At 37.6% G+C, this 17,330-nt stretch overlaps 1 protein-coding gene across 1 annotated transcript in view; it reads right to left on the minus strand.

Moving 5' to 3' along the window:
* LOC102226474 (protein phosphatase 1 regulatory subunit 37-like) overlaps positions 1 to 16,965 on the minus strand; it is a 41,293-nt gene extending 24,328 nt beyond the window's left edge. The window contains exons 1-5 of the mRNA XM_023352713.1: positions 16,821 to 16,965; positions 6,592 to 6,662; positions 3,978 to 4,023; positions 552 to 652; positions 233 to 352 (exon numbers count right to left, since the gene is read on the minus strand). Of these exons, the coding sequence (XP_023208481.1) occupies positions 233 to 352; positions 552 to 652; positions 3,978 to 4,023; positions 6,592 to 6,662; positions 16,821 to 16,965 (483 nt within the window). The remainder of the gene's footprint in view (positions 1 to 232; positions 353 to 551; positions 653 to 3,977; positions 4,024 to 6,591; positions 6,663 to 16,820) is intronic.
* Between the last annotated feature and the right edge of the window lie 365 nt (positions 16,966 to 17,330).

The following is a 17,330-nucleotide window of genomic DNA, read 5'->3' on the forward strand; positions in this document are numbered from 1 at the left end:
ACCTGTTGTTATCAGTTACATCCACTGATACAACCTGTGACGCTGCTTTTTTTAATCCTCAGCGAGTTTGTGGCTGCATGTGTCTGCAGAGTGAAGAAGACTTCTCACCGTGTTTGTCCGACCCTGCATCTTCTCTCCACTTAATGCACTACAAACTCACTTTTTCCGGATCAACATTATCCCTGTGAGAATGCCTACATGAAAAGATTACTGTTCCACTGCGTCAGCCAACCTGCTTTATCAAATGAGCGAGGGCCCTCCAAGATGATGTTCCCATACTGCCGTTGTCAGAAATGTCAAGATATGTTGTGGATTCATAGTACAAAATCATATCCAGCAAGGACGATGCTCCCTGGAACAGAAAAACATGGTGAAGGGGTAAAATGAAGAAAGCAGGGCCTGAAATTTGACAGGAATGTTATGAAGTTTCTTTGGGAAGGAAAAAAAAAGAAACAGTTTCTAATCTGATACAAGGAAAGGCCTGAATATGAAACTGTATTGGAACTGGAAGACGAAGACGGGGGAAAATAAGTTTTGCTCATAAAACTCACATTTTCCTCCAGTTGCGCTGCCTGCAGATTGATGAAATCAAAGTGCAGCGATTTCAGGACGACTTCCAGAGCTTCACAGGAGCGGTGGTCTAATCGCTCACCTTGATGGAGGCAAGCAATCAAAGACAAGATAATTGGGAGGCTGTTTGCTAACAGGCAAAATTGCACCGCTCTGAACATGTTTTATCCTTTTTGTGAAATGAGTATTTCAGCTTAAAAAAAAAAACAAAATCAGGACAAAACAACTTCCTTTATAGTCGGAGTTTACCTGTGTGTTTATGTTTTTCTTTTAATAAAGTTCTGAAACTTAATCAGAAACACAGAGGGAAAATAATGATGATAGCTCCGGTTTTTCATGATTGGACTTCCAAGATGTGAATGCTCGAGTGTGCATTGATTACTGTCTGCCTGCAGACTGCAGTAATCAATAAAAGTACCTGTACACAACAGCTTAACTTCTTGCAAGAGATAAATATTTTCATGTTTCTTTACCACAGGAAAAAAATATCAAAATGAAAAATGAAAAAGCACATCAAAGCCAAAAGATCATGTTTGAACTGATACTGTAACTACATCAAGCACTTCCAGTTTATTTTTCCTTACATGTCATTTTGTATTAGTGTACATGCCTGTTAAAGATAAAGTCACTAGATACATAGTAACACAGTGAGTACAAACATCCCAACATGTTGTATTGGACATAAGGAAAAGTTCTCAAACCTATGGAGAAAATACAAAAAAAGCAGATATTTTAGAAGTTCCTCCCGGATTTCTAGCCTTATTGAATCAAAGAAGCTCCTGAGATGAAATTCTGGTTTGGGCATTTGTATGTGGAGCTTGGATGCTTTTCCATATGCTTCATGTCTACCATCCTTTTGTATGTTTTTTCAGGGTGCTCCAGTTTCAAGTACAAGAATATTTTTTCTTCAGAAGTTGTTGCATTGTTACAAACTTGCAAGACTTTATTTTTATCTACTGCAGAATGGAGGCAATTTTTGAGGTTGGAATATTCATTTGTTTTGAGAACAGTTAGATGGTTCCACATCTTGGTGTTCTGATGGGATTGTGGAGTATCAGAGACCTTTGCTAATGACCATTTCATCCAGAATGAGAGATGGCTTGGTTTGTTGAGTGAGCACTCATAACCTTCACAGAAAAAAAATTTACTGAGTGATTATTTTGTCACTTTAATGTGAATATTTGGTTGTTAACTTTGTAATCTGATTATTGTTATTACTGAACCTTGATCTAAAGTTGTCCAAATCAAACTGTTACTAATCAGACAAATTTCTGTGACTTTAAAGTATTTTAGTTTCAGCTTCTTCTACTGTAGGTTAAATGTTATATTCGCAGCTAAGAGAGAGGGATAATAATTATTATCATAACCATTTCCAGAGCACTCTTAACCCCCTCTGTTTTAACACTAATCACCTTACTGAAAGATGTCAGACGTGATCAGTGTGTGACAATAGAGATGCCCACTGTGACTTAACTTACACCTTCACCCTACTGTTAGGAAAGACCTGTTTTGAAAACATCATAAACAAACATGGAAACACAGTTTTTCTGTGGAAACACAGAACTACTGTGTGAGGAATACACCCTGGACAGGCCACCAGTCCATCGCAGTCTTTATACATCAATGTTAATAAAATAATATAATTCAAAATATATCACTGTTTTAGGGTTCAAAGAGTTTGACTAAGTTTTGACAAGCTCCAAGAAAAATACTTAGTGGAATTAAAGTTGTAAGTTGCTGTGGATGAAGATATTATCATAACACCAAAAAACAACCTGAATGTTGAGTCTTAGAACTGGGTTACATATAGGGTGCAGTGTTTATTATTGTGATGAGAGTATATCTGTCCCCGCGTAATCTGATTGGCTTTCAAGACTGTCCAAGAGGGTCTTATGCTGAGGCTAATGGCCCCTTTTCACTAGCGCCTTGTGGTTTGACGGTTCAACTCTTCTCGAGACAGCTCAGGCACTTTTCTCTTACAATTGAGTAACAGCTCAAGTGGGTGTCATCGTTATATGGTGGGCAGACAAAGAGTCCAAAAACTTCCGCAAAGTGATCTGTACGGAACACAAAAATTGAGACATGGAAGCTTGGTCTTTGTCTTTTTGTCTGACTAAAAAAGGAAGAGAATCAGAAAAGATTGCAGGCGGAGAAGTGCAGGGGTGTGCGAGAATTCCTCGTCAGACTTCTGATGTCACGTTTTCAACCAGACTCGGCATGCTTACAACACCAGCGAGGTAGGCTCTAAACCATAGAGATGTTTATCGCCAAAAGGGGCCATGAGTCCCAATATTGGCGGTAGCATTATCAATCAATCAATCAATCAATCAATCAATCAATCAATCAATCAATCAATCAATCAATCAATCAGCTTTATTGTCAATTCCTCTTACATGTCCAGACATACAAGGGAATCGAAATGACGTTTCTCACTATCCCACAGTGATACAAGACAGGGCGTTACTAACATTGAGTAACAATAAAAGACACAGTCTAACTAAAATTATCCTAAACAACTAATAAATAGATGTACAATAACTAGACATATAGCGTAAAAAGTTTTACAACTGAGAATGTATATGTATATATATAAGTATATGGAGATATACAGATAAAAAAAAGTGGCAGAAGTGCAGAGGGTTATTCTAGGGTGGCACCATCTTCTAGTGAGTAGGTGCTATCTGATATCAAATGGGAGAATCAGTCAAGGTTCTGAACCAGGCCTGGTCTTAAGAAGATGCTACACAGGTTGTGGTGAGGATGCAGGAGAGAGTCTCCGGTTAAAGCCTGGAGCAACATTTTGATGGAACACGCACCCCACAGTATGGCACAGTCTTCAGAAAAATCCTGATTGCAAAACACAGTTGGACCAATCCTTAATGAAACAACCAATAAAAAAAGCTACAAAACAAAACTATGAGGGGGTCAAAATGATCTTTAAAAAAAAAAAAAAAAGAAAATGATGAACAATAAAACATAGAGATAAACCGAGTTTAAACGGAACAAAACCCAAATCAGACTGTAAACATCCAACCCAAGAAAAAACATAACAAAACCAGACACAGAAATCACAAACCGTGACAAAAAAGGAGAATAATTAGAGTCCATGGAGTGCAGCAGAGGCACCATTCTGTTCTTGCCTCCACTAGGAGCTTTACTGGTAAATTTCCAGTCATAATCCGACAACAAGCCATAAAAGTAAAGCAATCGTGTAGTTGTAACTGCATATGAGGCTTTGGTAATGGAGAACAAACTCCTTTCTTTCATATTTTACTTATTCATGTATTTCTTTTTTTTACATTTACATTTTTGTTCAAACATGTGAAACATTTTTAAAAGCAGTGAGTCTGTTGTGAATATGACATAAAGTCATATTTAATGAAGACAGAGTGAGGCGCTCATCTTACCTTTGAGATCCAGACATTCAACGCTGCCTCCTCCACACACACCCTGCTGAGAGAGACGGGGAGAGGTGTGAGGAAGAGCTGTGAACACATACAATACACACACACACACACAGAAATACTCCGTGCTCTCTTTCTGCACGGCCTTTTCCATCCACCGTGGCGGTTTGATCAGGGAGGCGCATTGGACGCCGGAGCATGAATTATGAATTTCACACAGTTTACTGCCGCCGTCGATGCTGGTGACACGGCGTCCTAATTAACCAGTGTATAATAATTAGAAACAGCTGGTCATCAGTTGATGTGTTCATTTGCTGGAGCCAGTGTTCCACATACATCTAATTTGACTGCATCAATCACCGGAGGTGGCAGATTTGTGCGGTGGTGGAAAACACGCTGCTTTCTTTTTTTTTTTTTTTACTGACAAGCAAAACAGGGTGACTGAGATCTTTAAAAAGCCTGTTTTACATAAACAAGAGCTTGTAAGATCATGTAGTATGTGTATGTTGCAAGTGGATGTGGATTTTTATAGCTGTAAGCTTGCAAATGGACATAGAGATTGTAGCTTTAAATAAGGATTGACTCTGTAAATGTAGCTCTAAGGTGATTTCTGAAGTCATCTTTAAAAAGTCTGAACACTTTGTGGAAGCTCCAGTAAGGCTCCACCAGGGGGCCCCATTAGTGTGCAAATTGCACTAATTGTTTTTTTTTTTTTTAACTACACAGATTTTGCAGAACATCTTTACAAATTTATGAATTAAAAGGTATCCTGTGTCTATTTCTTTGACAGGTCGGATTAAAAACTGCGAAGTGGCCTTGTTACCCCCTTAAATCCTAGATTTTTGACAGCTTCTCCCCTCTGGATACATTGCTGGATTATTTGCAACATGTTTTCTTTACATTCCCGATTACAAGTCCCTGTTCGTAAAGACACATCGACTATAAAAGGACTTGGAGGACAAAAGGATGGTGGCAGCAATGTTCTCTTGTTGAAATTAGACTGATCAATAGGACATAAACTGTTCTGTCTCTGTGTGTGTAATTGGTTGATGTGCCTGAATTTACCATAAAAAGATCAAGATGCACACACACTCACAAGCGGAGCGCATGCACGAGCTGCTTCCACTGTGACAGTTGGTGAAATTACTGATAAAAATATAACAAGCGGGATTTGTGAGGCAGGCTTGACAGTATTTACAATGTGCTTTTATTTAGAATGATTTTCTTCCATTTAAATTCTATAATAAAATTTTTAGGGGATCCCACCCCTCCTCCATTACTGCTGTGATTTTCGTCAAGGCAACAGTGACTGATCAAAGTACAAGGAAAGCAGTTGTAGGGAGGGAATACGTTTTCCGGCTGTTCATGGAAAAAAACATTTTTTTTGAAGGAAAACCTCATTATCCTCTCATTGCATCCTTCACTATCATATATATGTTTTTTAGGTTGTTTATTTATTTGTATAGTTTTATATTTATTATTTCATCGCAGGCTAATGTCACTGTGATTACCGTTTTAACAATAAATCTGGTTAATTTTTATAAAAGCAATTTGAATATAATACTTATTAATAATTAACAAATTAGGAGAAATGATCTAAAAGTAATAAGAATTTACCATATTCTTATTATTATTATTATTATTAAGGATCTTTATTTATTTTATCAAGCAAATCTCATTGCAATATGCATTGTAAAAATAAAAAAAAGAACCAAAAAAACAGGAAATGATTTGATCTTTTGATTCATTATTTAACTTATTTATGTTTGTTTGTTTTGTGTAAAAACTGGAGGCTGGTGTAACATATGCAGCAGTCTCTCGCAGCAGATTGGAGGATTCTTTCTCTCCCTCTGCTGTCGTCGTCTTTTGACTTTAAAAGGGCAAAGCGAGTTCGTTCTGCTCCTATGCCGTATAACAAAACTGCAGAGTTTAAACTGTTTTTGAGAAAAGACCACGCCAACAGTCTGAAACAAAAAATCACACACATTTTCACCTGAAAAACTAATTATGTTACATATATTTTAATACATCTCATTATAAGAATAAAGGATGTTGACTTTTTTTTTCTTTTTGCTTTTTTGCATTTGAAACTTTTTTCCTGCACAAAATCAATAAATCTGAAATACTGTTCATTTAATAATAAATTAATCAATTACATAATAAGATCAAACTAAAATGTAAAACAAATTTATGAAGGGTACACATATTTTAACATTTTAATTTTGATAAATTTTATGTTCTAAAATACCTATTTATGTTTTTTTCCCCATACATGAAAATGTTTTGCAGTTCAACTTTTTAAATATTTACAAAAAATAGAAAGAGTGTCCATTTTTTCTGCTTCATACAAAGACTAAAAAAAAAATTATATTAACTTCCTGTGGTAGCAGCCTCCTGTAGGTGGCGCTGTAGGCCACTGCCTTTCCTTCAGACCGCTTCGAGATACGTGAAATATGCTCTATGGAATCTGTTCGAAATAAGTTGCTTCTTAGGGAAGGTCTCTCACTTACAAGAAACATAAAACTTCTTTCTTTTTTTTCCTGAAGAAACTCAATGGAGGAGAAAATCCTGCTGAGGTAATATCCATCATATTTGTCTTATTTTGTTCTATTATCACCTTGTTCAGCTGTGGGATTCCAGCATGAAGCTTCTTAAAAGAAATGTTGAGATTCTGACGCAATCCCTGTCCTGATTTTCTATTTCAGTAGTTAATCCACATTATCTTTAGAAGTCACCATGTCCAGCTTGGGAAGAAGTTGTGTTGATCACAAATCCAACAGACAGTAAGAAGGTGAACTTCATCTCACACACAGTGAAACATTTTCCTTCCCACAACGAGCAGGCGGCGGCTGTTTCTCATCTTAATGAATTTCTGAACTTGTTCGTACATTCCCTCTTTGCTGCCAAAAAAAAAAACAAGGCGTTGGCTGCCGAAGCAATTGATGTGTCAGGAGGGAGGAAGGACAAAATGGAGTGATAAAGGCGTTCACACACATTTCTCCACAAAGAGGAAAAAAAAAGAATCTGGATTCCAAATTCCGCTGCCACAGAAATCCTCTCTGGTGCCTCCACTCTGCCTCTCCGGACGGCTTTGTGCTAAAAAATGTTTGAGTTCACCAGTTTTCTCTTTTCTGTTTCTTTAATTAACTGACAGACACCATAAATAACTGATATATATTTATATGTTTTAGTGTATGACAGCTCTTCGGGGTTAAAAATCAGGCCCACACTGTTCCTTTCAGCATCTTTTCTGCACTGAAGGATAAATAATTTAAAACAACACAACCTTTTATCTCGCGCTCTTTGAAGGCGGCAAATTAAAAATGTAAATTGGGACCTAATTAATATGCAAATGTATTCATTTGCTGTTAACAATTAGCAATTAAAGCTGCAGTGTCTAGAAAGAGCTCAGACAAAATTAGTAACTTCATTTATCATTAAAAAAAAAGAGAGATCTAAAAGCAAACATAAAATTGTAATTGACTTTCAGAGCGTTTCCTTCTGTCTCAAGCTTTGTTCGTCCACCGTGTTTTTTTCATGTGTGATAGTGTGCGTTTAGCGACTTAATTAAAGCCACTTTGTGTCAAAGATACCGTCCCCTTAAATGGCTGATGTCAGGAATAATGTACACATCCGAGGATGAGGCAAGCACTCGAAGTGGAGATGTGTGTGTATATTGGGGTGAGTGTGTGTGTGTGAGATGTTTGAGCTGAATTTCAGATTCACTTCTGCAGTTTTCACGCTCTCCGTTGAAATCAGACGCAATGCTTCAGTATACACCATGTTTAATGGAGAAAAGAGGACGCAGCGGGGATGATCGGCACATTTCTGATTAGGAATAGAAATTATTCCAACATCAGGTCTGATCTGGATTCGACATGAAGAAGACTTGAGAACAAGCCTCCTCAGAAACGGTGACTCTGGAACATTCAGAGGGATGCAGGCTGGAGGTCTTCAATCGCAAACATGTTTCTTTGAGTTTTCTTTGATTTTGTCTGAGAAAAATTGGAATCTGAAACATTAATCTTTAAGCCACCAAATAATTACAATTTTAAGATATTGACAAGAAGAACTCTCCACAATCCTTTTTGTTACTACAAATGAAAACTTTTTTCACAATAAATTACATTTAGAAAAGCAAAATAAAAAGAGCAATGGTAACATTTTAGCTGCTCCATCCTAATCTGGTTTATTTAACCTTTAATAGCAACATAAATAAATAAACAAACACCTCTCTACAAGCTGGTTTCCATTGCTTTTCTTCTTCTACGCTACTTTAGTAGTTCTTCTTTGATATATGTCTGACAGCAACAATTCTTTTGAAAAAATAGTTCAGAACGGATGAGGGAAGATTAACTTTTGAGGCTGAAAAATATTCAGAAATAGCTGATGTTCAATCTAGTCATCATAATAACCACTGCAAGTTCCTTATCACAAGTCAGGGGACTTTCTGCATGGACATTGCATGTTCCCTTCGGTACTCCAGGTTCCTCCCACTGTCCAAAAAGATGAGAAGGATCTTGCTGCAGCAAACAGAAAGGGGTGGGGACGGACTACTGTCAGTCTCATACCTTATTTGGAAATGGCACCATTGCACTCCGGAAGTGAAGGGGGCGCTATTTTTTATATTATTCCCTACCTCCCGTTTTAATTTTCTTTTGACATCTGTGATATATCTTCACCTTTAGGAAGAAGTTGAACTCTCAGCATGTCTTTGAACTTGTCTCTTTTAATTACTTCAGCACAGCTCACAGTTTTTAACAAATTCTGTAGCTTTCTGTGTACTTCTAAATCTGCTTCTTAGTCGCATTTTTCGGGCTTGCTGTCGCCTCTAGTGGCGTGGGGGTGGTAACACAACTAATATAAATACATTACTAAATCAGAATAGCACAACTCTTTATTATTTATTAATTGTTCATTTTCTTAAGGATGTTGAGCTAATTAAATGACCTAAACAAGACCTCAAAGTGGTTCCAGTTTCTCTCGATGGCCAACCTGTTGAAACTGAGGCAAATATTAAATATCTTGGGTCATTCCTGGACAGTCAGCTCAACTTTCCTGAAAACACTGACTATATTTTTAAGAAATTTTTTCAGAGACTCTATCTTTTAAAAAAACCCAGTGAACTTGGGGTCACCCAACTAGAGATAGTGTAGAAGACAATGTTGACAATGTTAACTTTTCATCTCATCAGCTAGTTTGGTCACATGAGCTGCAGAATAACAGATAAAATTTTAAGAATACTTTGAATGGCAGGTAAAACACCTCTGTCTCAACTGCTTGCTGAAAAAACATCGAAGACGGCAAGAAATTTCAGCAGAGAGAATTCATCCTCTATTCATCAGTTTGAACCTCTGAGCTCATGAAGGCATTATTGTTTCCCTCTGGTGCCTAAGAACATTGATTACGAGTCATTTATTGACAGTGCAATAATCATTTTTAACCAAACTAAATGATAACATTTACCTGTAACATGCTAAGTGGTTTACTCGATGTACAAATTGTTGATATTGTGATTCTATGAATGTGTTTTATTTTATAGTTTTAGTGTCGAAGGAATTTCCACCTAGATAGACTAAATAGTTTCATCTTATTTTTTCTTCTATATAAGACTCTACCAACAAAAAATCTCTCAGAATAACATATATGGCACCACATAAGCAAAAATATGAAGTTTTGCATGTTGTATCTGTTTAACAATCCTAGTTGTAACAACCACATTTGTTATTCTTCTGTGAACCTAATTCATTTGATAGTTATTGACTTTTGCTTCAGTTTCTTATGTATACATTGTAAATGGTATTTTTATCATAGTTGATCATGTTTGTTTTTCATGTCTCATTTAATTTATTCCTCCTACAATTGATGGAGATATATAGATGTTAGTTATAATATATAAAGGTCTTGTTTATGTCATTTAATTAGCTCTACATCCTTAAGAAAATGAAAAAATGTGGTGTTTTATAATTTATCCTTCACGGTGCCAGTAAGGCTGGAATTAATAGCAAATAATAAAGACTTTGTGGTATTCTCATTTAGTAAATTATATTAGTTGTGTTACCACCTCCACACCACTAGAAGCAGTAGTAGACCCAAAAAGATGCAACGAAAGAGAAGATTTAGAAGTGCACAGAAAGCTACAATTCTAAAAACTGTGAGCTGCGCTGAAGTAAATAAAAGAGACAAGTTCAAATACATGCTGAGAGTGAAACTCTTTCCTAAAGGTGTAGATATATCACAGATTTCAAAAGAAAATAAAAACGGGAGAACCTGGATAATATAGGAAATAGAAAACTCACTTCCGGAGTGCAATGATCCCATTTCCAAATAAGGTATGAGACTGACAGCGGTCCGTCCCCGCCCCTTTCTGTTTACTTAAGAGAGGTGTACTTGAAAAAGATGACTGTGATTAATTGGTCCATCCAAATTGTCCTTTGATGGGATTTTGAAAGTGTATGGTTGTATCTCTGTGTTGCCATGTGATGGACTGGCAGGTTTTTCACAGTGTACCTTGCCTCTTTCGCAATGACTTCTAGAGGTAAACATCAGCACTCCTGCAGCCCTGCATGGACAGTAGGCAATGCTACCTGCTGGAGTAAGTGGAGTATACACCGCCATGGTATACACAAAGACTGCTGGATTGCACCCTTTGGTGGTGTGCAGTTCATTGGCAGCCTCTTATGGTGCTGATAAAATACTAAAAACACCTAACAGTGTTTCTTTCTAAAAGGAAAAGAGGCTGAAGAATGTGACGAGGTCAGAGAAAGAGCTCAGAGATGATACCTGTGGCCAGGAGGATCCTATTCTGTTTGAAGTGCAGCAGAATCATGAGTGCTTTCACACTCAAATGAGGTTCTCTAAATTTGTCTTGATTTGAACAAACATGGGTTACAGAGAGTAAGGGGTGGTCTTAATTTGGTATAATGACACAGGTATAAATATTTTGGCAGGGCACTTTCAGTGTGCACATTTCATGCTAATGCATTCAGGAAAATCTTTCTGTTTTTGTGCCATTCAATTCTTTCTGCATGCGACCATTTTTTATTTTTAGTGACATCATGTTGAGACTAAAATATCCCCTTTTTTATGTCTGAAAGGATTTACTCTGGAATAAAAATTGGACAGCTGACTATAAAATCCATCTCCATTCGGTGACTTTAAATCTGCAACCGGGTGATTAGCAGATCATTTACATGAGCTGACAGATGTGTTTTTGTTAAAATGTGGTCATTGTGGTGCCGAAGCCTCTCCACTCACCGAGTCCAGGCCTGTAATATTATCCCACTTACAAAAGCTCTCATATTCCACTCAGTCAGGCGTGGAAATTCAATTCGCCCTAATAGTGCCCCACCAATAGTGCATCACACATGCCTTTTACTTTAACTGCAACTGTTCCCAATTCAATTAGGCGCAGAGCATGTAAAGTAGAGTCTTTTACACATAGAGAAGGTTTTATCCTTTTTTCTCCCCCCAGTTCAGCACGCTGGTTCCCAGATGGCGTTTAGGGAAATTGTGTGACGCTGGAACGGCTGCGGAGGTTGTGTGTTTTAAATAAAGCACGGCTGTGAATACATGCGGCCTGTGGTGATGTTCATCCCGACTTGAACTCCCTGCTTCTCCTTCAGCCATGATCGTCGTTTCAAATGTGCCACTAAGTGCCCCGTTATCGCCGCCTCGGCCTGTAATGAGAGGAGCGACATATGTCCGGTCCTCCTGCTGCTTCCTGATAACATGGATACCGGGAACTCTCATCCACCTCCTCCTCCCTCCACCTCTCCGGGCTTTTATTTTGCTGCTAACAACCAGCTAGGAAAATAGTGCAGCACTTACTTAGTGACATTTACCTCGACTATTCCACACGAGGGAGGGGTGCCGCAATAACAATCAGCATGCATTTAATTTAAAAGGAAAAAACTCCAGCCTTTGGAATCACACAGGCAGAAAGGGGTTGGTTGGGGGGTTGGGGGCAGTGTGAGGGGAGATGCTTTCTGTGTGTGTTTGTGTGTGAGAAGACTTCCGCAGTGCAACATTAATGCTAATCAACAGAGCTGAGAAAGCAGCGGTGGTCTGTAAAAACAGATTTTCTCTTGTCTTTTCATTTCTGGAGGGATTCTCGTTCTTTTCCCTCCCCCAATCCTCCCATCCTTCGTCCTCAGAGGGATTTATCCCAGGAAAATACAATTTCAGGGAATTGAATTTGACCCTGATTTAAAGGCAGACATCTACTCATAAATATAGTGTGGTCTTTTTTTTTTTTTTGAAACCGTTGGCAGTGGGATAAATAATGAAAGTTAAGTTGTGGTAATTGATTCCTCCTCAGTCCACTCAACTGAATAATCTGCAAGGGAAACAAGCACTAAGCTGTTCATTAGAAGATTTGCCAACATGCAACTAATTCTAAGCTTATTCTCCAAACATCATGGAAAGAATACAAACTCACACTTAAAGCTTCCTAATCTGGAATCCGTTTGTAACTGCGGGTTGGAAGATACTTCTCAGGAAGCATGTTGAAATTAAAACTGTGAGTCAGCCTGTCGGTTTAACTCGAGTAAATGGGAAACAGCTGATTGTTTTGTTCTTATTGTTTATAATTTACTGAATTACTAAACAGAGTGCTGTTTAGTGAACTTTTCAGTGTATTGCATTTACTGAAGTGTTAGCTAGCAACATGAATTGGGAGTATTTTTCCTCAGCGATAATCTTTGTCATTCATTTCTGGGGGTAAAATTACACCTTTCACCAGCTTGATCTAAATAATGTTTAATATCCATTATTTCCCTGAACCAATCTGAATATGCCCAAATAACACAGGAAAAAGCTTGACAGGAGTAAAACATTAGACTTCATGTTCAAATGATGGACCAGAGGGTTGTCTGGCATTTAACTTGTATCAGATCTCCAAGGGTTCTGATAGTTCTCATCCAAAAGTAATGAATCCCTGGACATCGTCATGCAACACGCACAAAGCAACCCCAGAGGCAGAGCAAGCGTTAAGTGTACAGTGCCAGAACAACAAGATGCCCAATTCTTGGTGGAAGAAGGGCTCTGTGAGCAAATTTTAAGAGTAGATATTGTAGATTTGGATTGTTTTGGCACAAACAAAACTAAAAACACAAACAGTCTTCAAATCCCCCATCTGTTCCATATTGAAAAACTCTTTGTTCCAATCTTACATTCCAGATAGGTGACTACCGTTGGGAAATTATCATAACTGTGATAAGCAATGCAGCCATCAGCGCTTTTAGTCCAGCTCAAGATGCTCACCAAAGAGGCTTTACAGATGGGGTAAAAGAAAAGAGTAAGGATATCAGTGCTAAACTGAGGTAAACGTGTTTTGTTTTCCTTTTTGTCCAGCATCAACTCAAAATTGTGTGTTTTTAAAAAGAAAGGAAAAAATACTCCAACTGATGCACCGCTTAACATCAAGCATTAATCTCTGGGAGGGAAGATTTTATCTTGACTAATGATCTACAACAAAATAGAAAAACATTAAAAAAACTGAATATGACATATTGTTCTTCTGATGACAAACTAAGTCTAAAGTGAGCTTGATTTGATCTTTTACAGAAAGGTCAGGCCATAAGGTTTGAGGGTTTCAGATAAATCTTACAAAAACTTGAATTTGCAGTGGTGGGTGGATGGATTATTGTGATTATTACAAGGAACCCACATATTAATTTTTCTTCTCTAACTTTTCAGCATCTTGGCTTCCATCGGTTAAACCCGTCAACATCCTTTATACTGACAAGTTGATAAGTTTTATTACAAATGTACGAAGTGGGAATTCACAAACTTTTTCTGTGAGACTTTAGAGAAGTTTCTGTTTTCAGAAGTGATCTGGAGTTATTGCAGAAACTCTGACCTTTACTGTTGTAATTGAAGAAGCTCCTGAAGTGTTTAAAACATTCCTCCGTTAAGCTCCTTCTTCATTCAGAAGCCGTCGTTTAGAGCCGGTTTGATCGGCCTAATTACTTTTTTAATCACAGAGACCGGCACTCGAGTTCACACAGTGAAATCAGAGTCAAAGCAGGGCGGCCTCCACCCCCTCTGGCTCTAACCTAATATTGTTTACCACTCTTATAAAGATGTCACCAGCAGCAGCACTGTTTTATCCACTTACAGCATTTCAAAGAAGTGCAGAGGGCCTTGTGGGTTCTTAAAAAGCTTTAAATAGTCTTCAGCGCTGATCCTCAGGGGGATCGCCGCACGCCTTAAAAGACCTAATTTAATAAATTTGCTCTTTAGGCGTTCTTCTTTTCGATTTGCATCGTCTTATTACAGATTCATTCACATGCTAGCCTTTTTTTAGGTCTAAATATCTCCCCTCTTTGTGAATGTTTAAACATACATATTTTTACTGTTTCAGGAAGACCACCTACATTTGTTTTCAATGCAGCAGGGTTCATTAGCACCTCGGCCTCTGTATGCCTAATGTTAGCATGGCTACGGCTCTAATTTCCCACAAATAATTCCCCTTGATCTTCAGTAAAATTTATGCAGCAGTGGAGAGGTGGAGAGCAGTGATTTAACATGGTAGGTTAGAATAAAGTGAATATGTACATAAAATGAATAATAAATGGCAAAGAATGTCTCAAGAAACTGGAGGGAAAAAGAGAGTGTTGCGTATGTGAATAAAGAATATTAGTAAAGAGAGAGAGTGAAACTGAGTTTACACAAGCAAAAAAAATCTCCTGCACATTATGGAAACGGGAAACTATGGCATTTGGGATCCCACATTCTGAGATTAATTAAATCTTCATCTGGTATAAATCAATTTCAAGTGATGGAGATGATAAAAAGACTGAAACCGCAAATTCTTCTTCTTTGTCAATAAAAGGACATTTTAAAGTTTCTTTAAAAACTCCATTAGAAATGTTATTTTTGCCCAGGTAACCACTCCACTTTTTCATGAAATGTTACAGGATCTTCAAAGGACTATACACATCCTTCGTCTCCTGCTTATCCAACATCAAAAGTTTGGATAAACTCAGACATAAGTAACACTCTTTAGCTTCTTTGGTGTTCAAACCAAGAGGAATTTAAACTCTCTGCGGTCAGTTCTGAATCTTCATCACATTTTTCGAAAGTCTACTATATGCATTGATTTTCTGTATGTAAAATTCTTGTAAGGATGCCTCTATTGGTTTCCATAAGAAAACAAACAACAACAAAACAATTATATAGCTGCAGCTAAACACTACTCTCAGAATCCTGACCAACACAAGCAAAATAATGCAATTTTTTTATCCTTTTTTTGTTTTTCAACACCCAAACATACTGAACTAAATGGAGTAAACTTAGCAATGCACTTACTTTGTATGGAAATGAGTATTTTCTTATAAAAAGTAATGTTTAGAATTTTCTCTTTTATATTAAGTCCAAAGAAACAGATTTTTCACATTATGAAAATGTTTGTAAACTAACCTGACTCACTCTGCTAGAACCAAATCATTTACATTATGCAACAACATACAGTATATTCATACTCGACTTGCCTGTAAAGTGTTTCTCTACCTCTGTGAATCTTAAAATCCTTTTAGTATTAATCAAAGCTGTAGCCTACATTTGGCTGTGACAGGCTTGACTTGTGCTGGGTTATAGTGTTCCTATTGATCTGTTTTTGGAGAACTGTAATGTCGTTGCATGTTGCAGTTATTTTATGTGCAAAGTTGCTGATGCTGCTCGGAAGCAAATGTACATTTTCGTTAAAACAATATTTCACTCCGAAGCTTTGTCTCTGACAATGAGCATCAAAAGCTGCTATATGGTGAAGGCTGTTGAGCTTCATGGCCACCATCACGCCATCAAATATTACCAAATGTCAATAAGATCAAGTTGTGGAAGACACATATGAGCTTCTGGAGCTTTTACACATTTACAAGACAGTGACCAGATTCTGCTTCCTTGGTTACTTTTGAAAAACAGGTTATCGTAAAAGAATGTCTGTCAACCTGGGTATAAATCTGTATGCTCCATACAGCAAATTGACAAAACTCATTTTTTGATAGGGATGCTTGCTTTGATGAGGATGAGTGAATCAATGCATTTGATTAGCAGTGTTTGATTGGTACTCTCCCTTTTAAATATTACTGAAGATTGAGGATGGAATTAGCTTTTGTTGCATGGGCTTTACATTGGAGTTCATTTTGAATACTCACAGTTTCACTAATGCAAACATTTACACAAAAGACATTATGCAACACACCTGGAGTTGCTGGATGATGCTCTCTCTGGGTTGAACCTGGTGTTTACTGCAGCTCTGCTGATAAGCTCCAATTACATCCATTAGGGTGATACAGCTATCATCTAAAACAATAAAAAAGTCGGTTTTTTTTATATATCTCAAGTCATCTAAAATAACTCAAATGATCCGAAAAGAAACATTTATAGGTTCTGCCATAAAATACTTGTACAAAGTTCAACTTAAATGAAAACCTCACTGTTTTCGCCCTCCACTGGGGTTCCACAGAGCTAAATACTCGGGCCTTGTTTTTTTTTAAATTATGCATTAAGTTCTTCCACTTAAATTGCTTCACATGTCACTGCTATAAAACCAATGTGTGCATAATTCCTACTAGATCAAATCATGGCTTCATCTTGCAAATTCAAATTTTGTCTTTCTAAGAAATTCACATATGTGGAAAGATCACAGCTGATCAGTACTGTTTGTCTTTTCTCATGGCTACTTCTCCCTCTTTGACCAGGTAGCTTCACAGAACTATTACCACACTTCATGGCTACTTTTTTAGTAAACTGAGTGTCCTTTAATTGCAACAAAGTACACAATAATCATCTGTTCAGTCCCCCTGCAACTGTAACTAAATGTGCAGTTAAACAGCAGCTCACCTGTTCTGCCTGCATCCTCTGCAAAGCCGGACACTATCTGTTCATCAGGAGGGAACGACACATGTTTCCCCCTTTTCTTTCTCTTTTTCTGGTTTCTGTCTGGATTCTCTGTGCAGTCCTCCCCACTATCACTGCAGCGCGTCATCACAGCAAGATGGGTAAAAAAACAAACAAACCAACAAAAAAAAAAACGTGTAGTCAGTTTAGCTCAGTCAATGTACGAGACCAAGATGTGGGGAAGGAAAGTGAAGTTTTCCTGATTTAAAAGAGGAAGGGGAAGAAACAGGGGCCCACTTCCAGCTGCTCGCCCTGCTAGATGGCACCTGGAAACAATGCACTGAAGAACCAATATCTTATTCATGAGTTGTGCTCCAGGTTGCAGGTGATATTCAATATGTTTGTATCAAATGACACATTCAAAACACATAAGACTTGCAACATTTACATTGCTATTTAAATGCAGAATTCGCAACAACATTCAGGAGATGGGCTGCAAAGGTGAAGGATTTT

The sequence above is a fragment of the Xiphophorus maculatus genome, chromosome 19, assembly GCF_002775205.1.
Source record: "Xiphophorus maculatus strain JP 163 A chromosome 19, X_maculatus-5.0-male, whole genome shotgun sequence".
Taxonomy (NCBI): domain Eukaryota; kingdom Metazoa; phylum Chordata; class Actinopteri; order Cyprinodontiformes; family Poeciliidae; genus Xiphophorus; species Xiphophorus maculatus.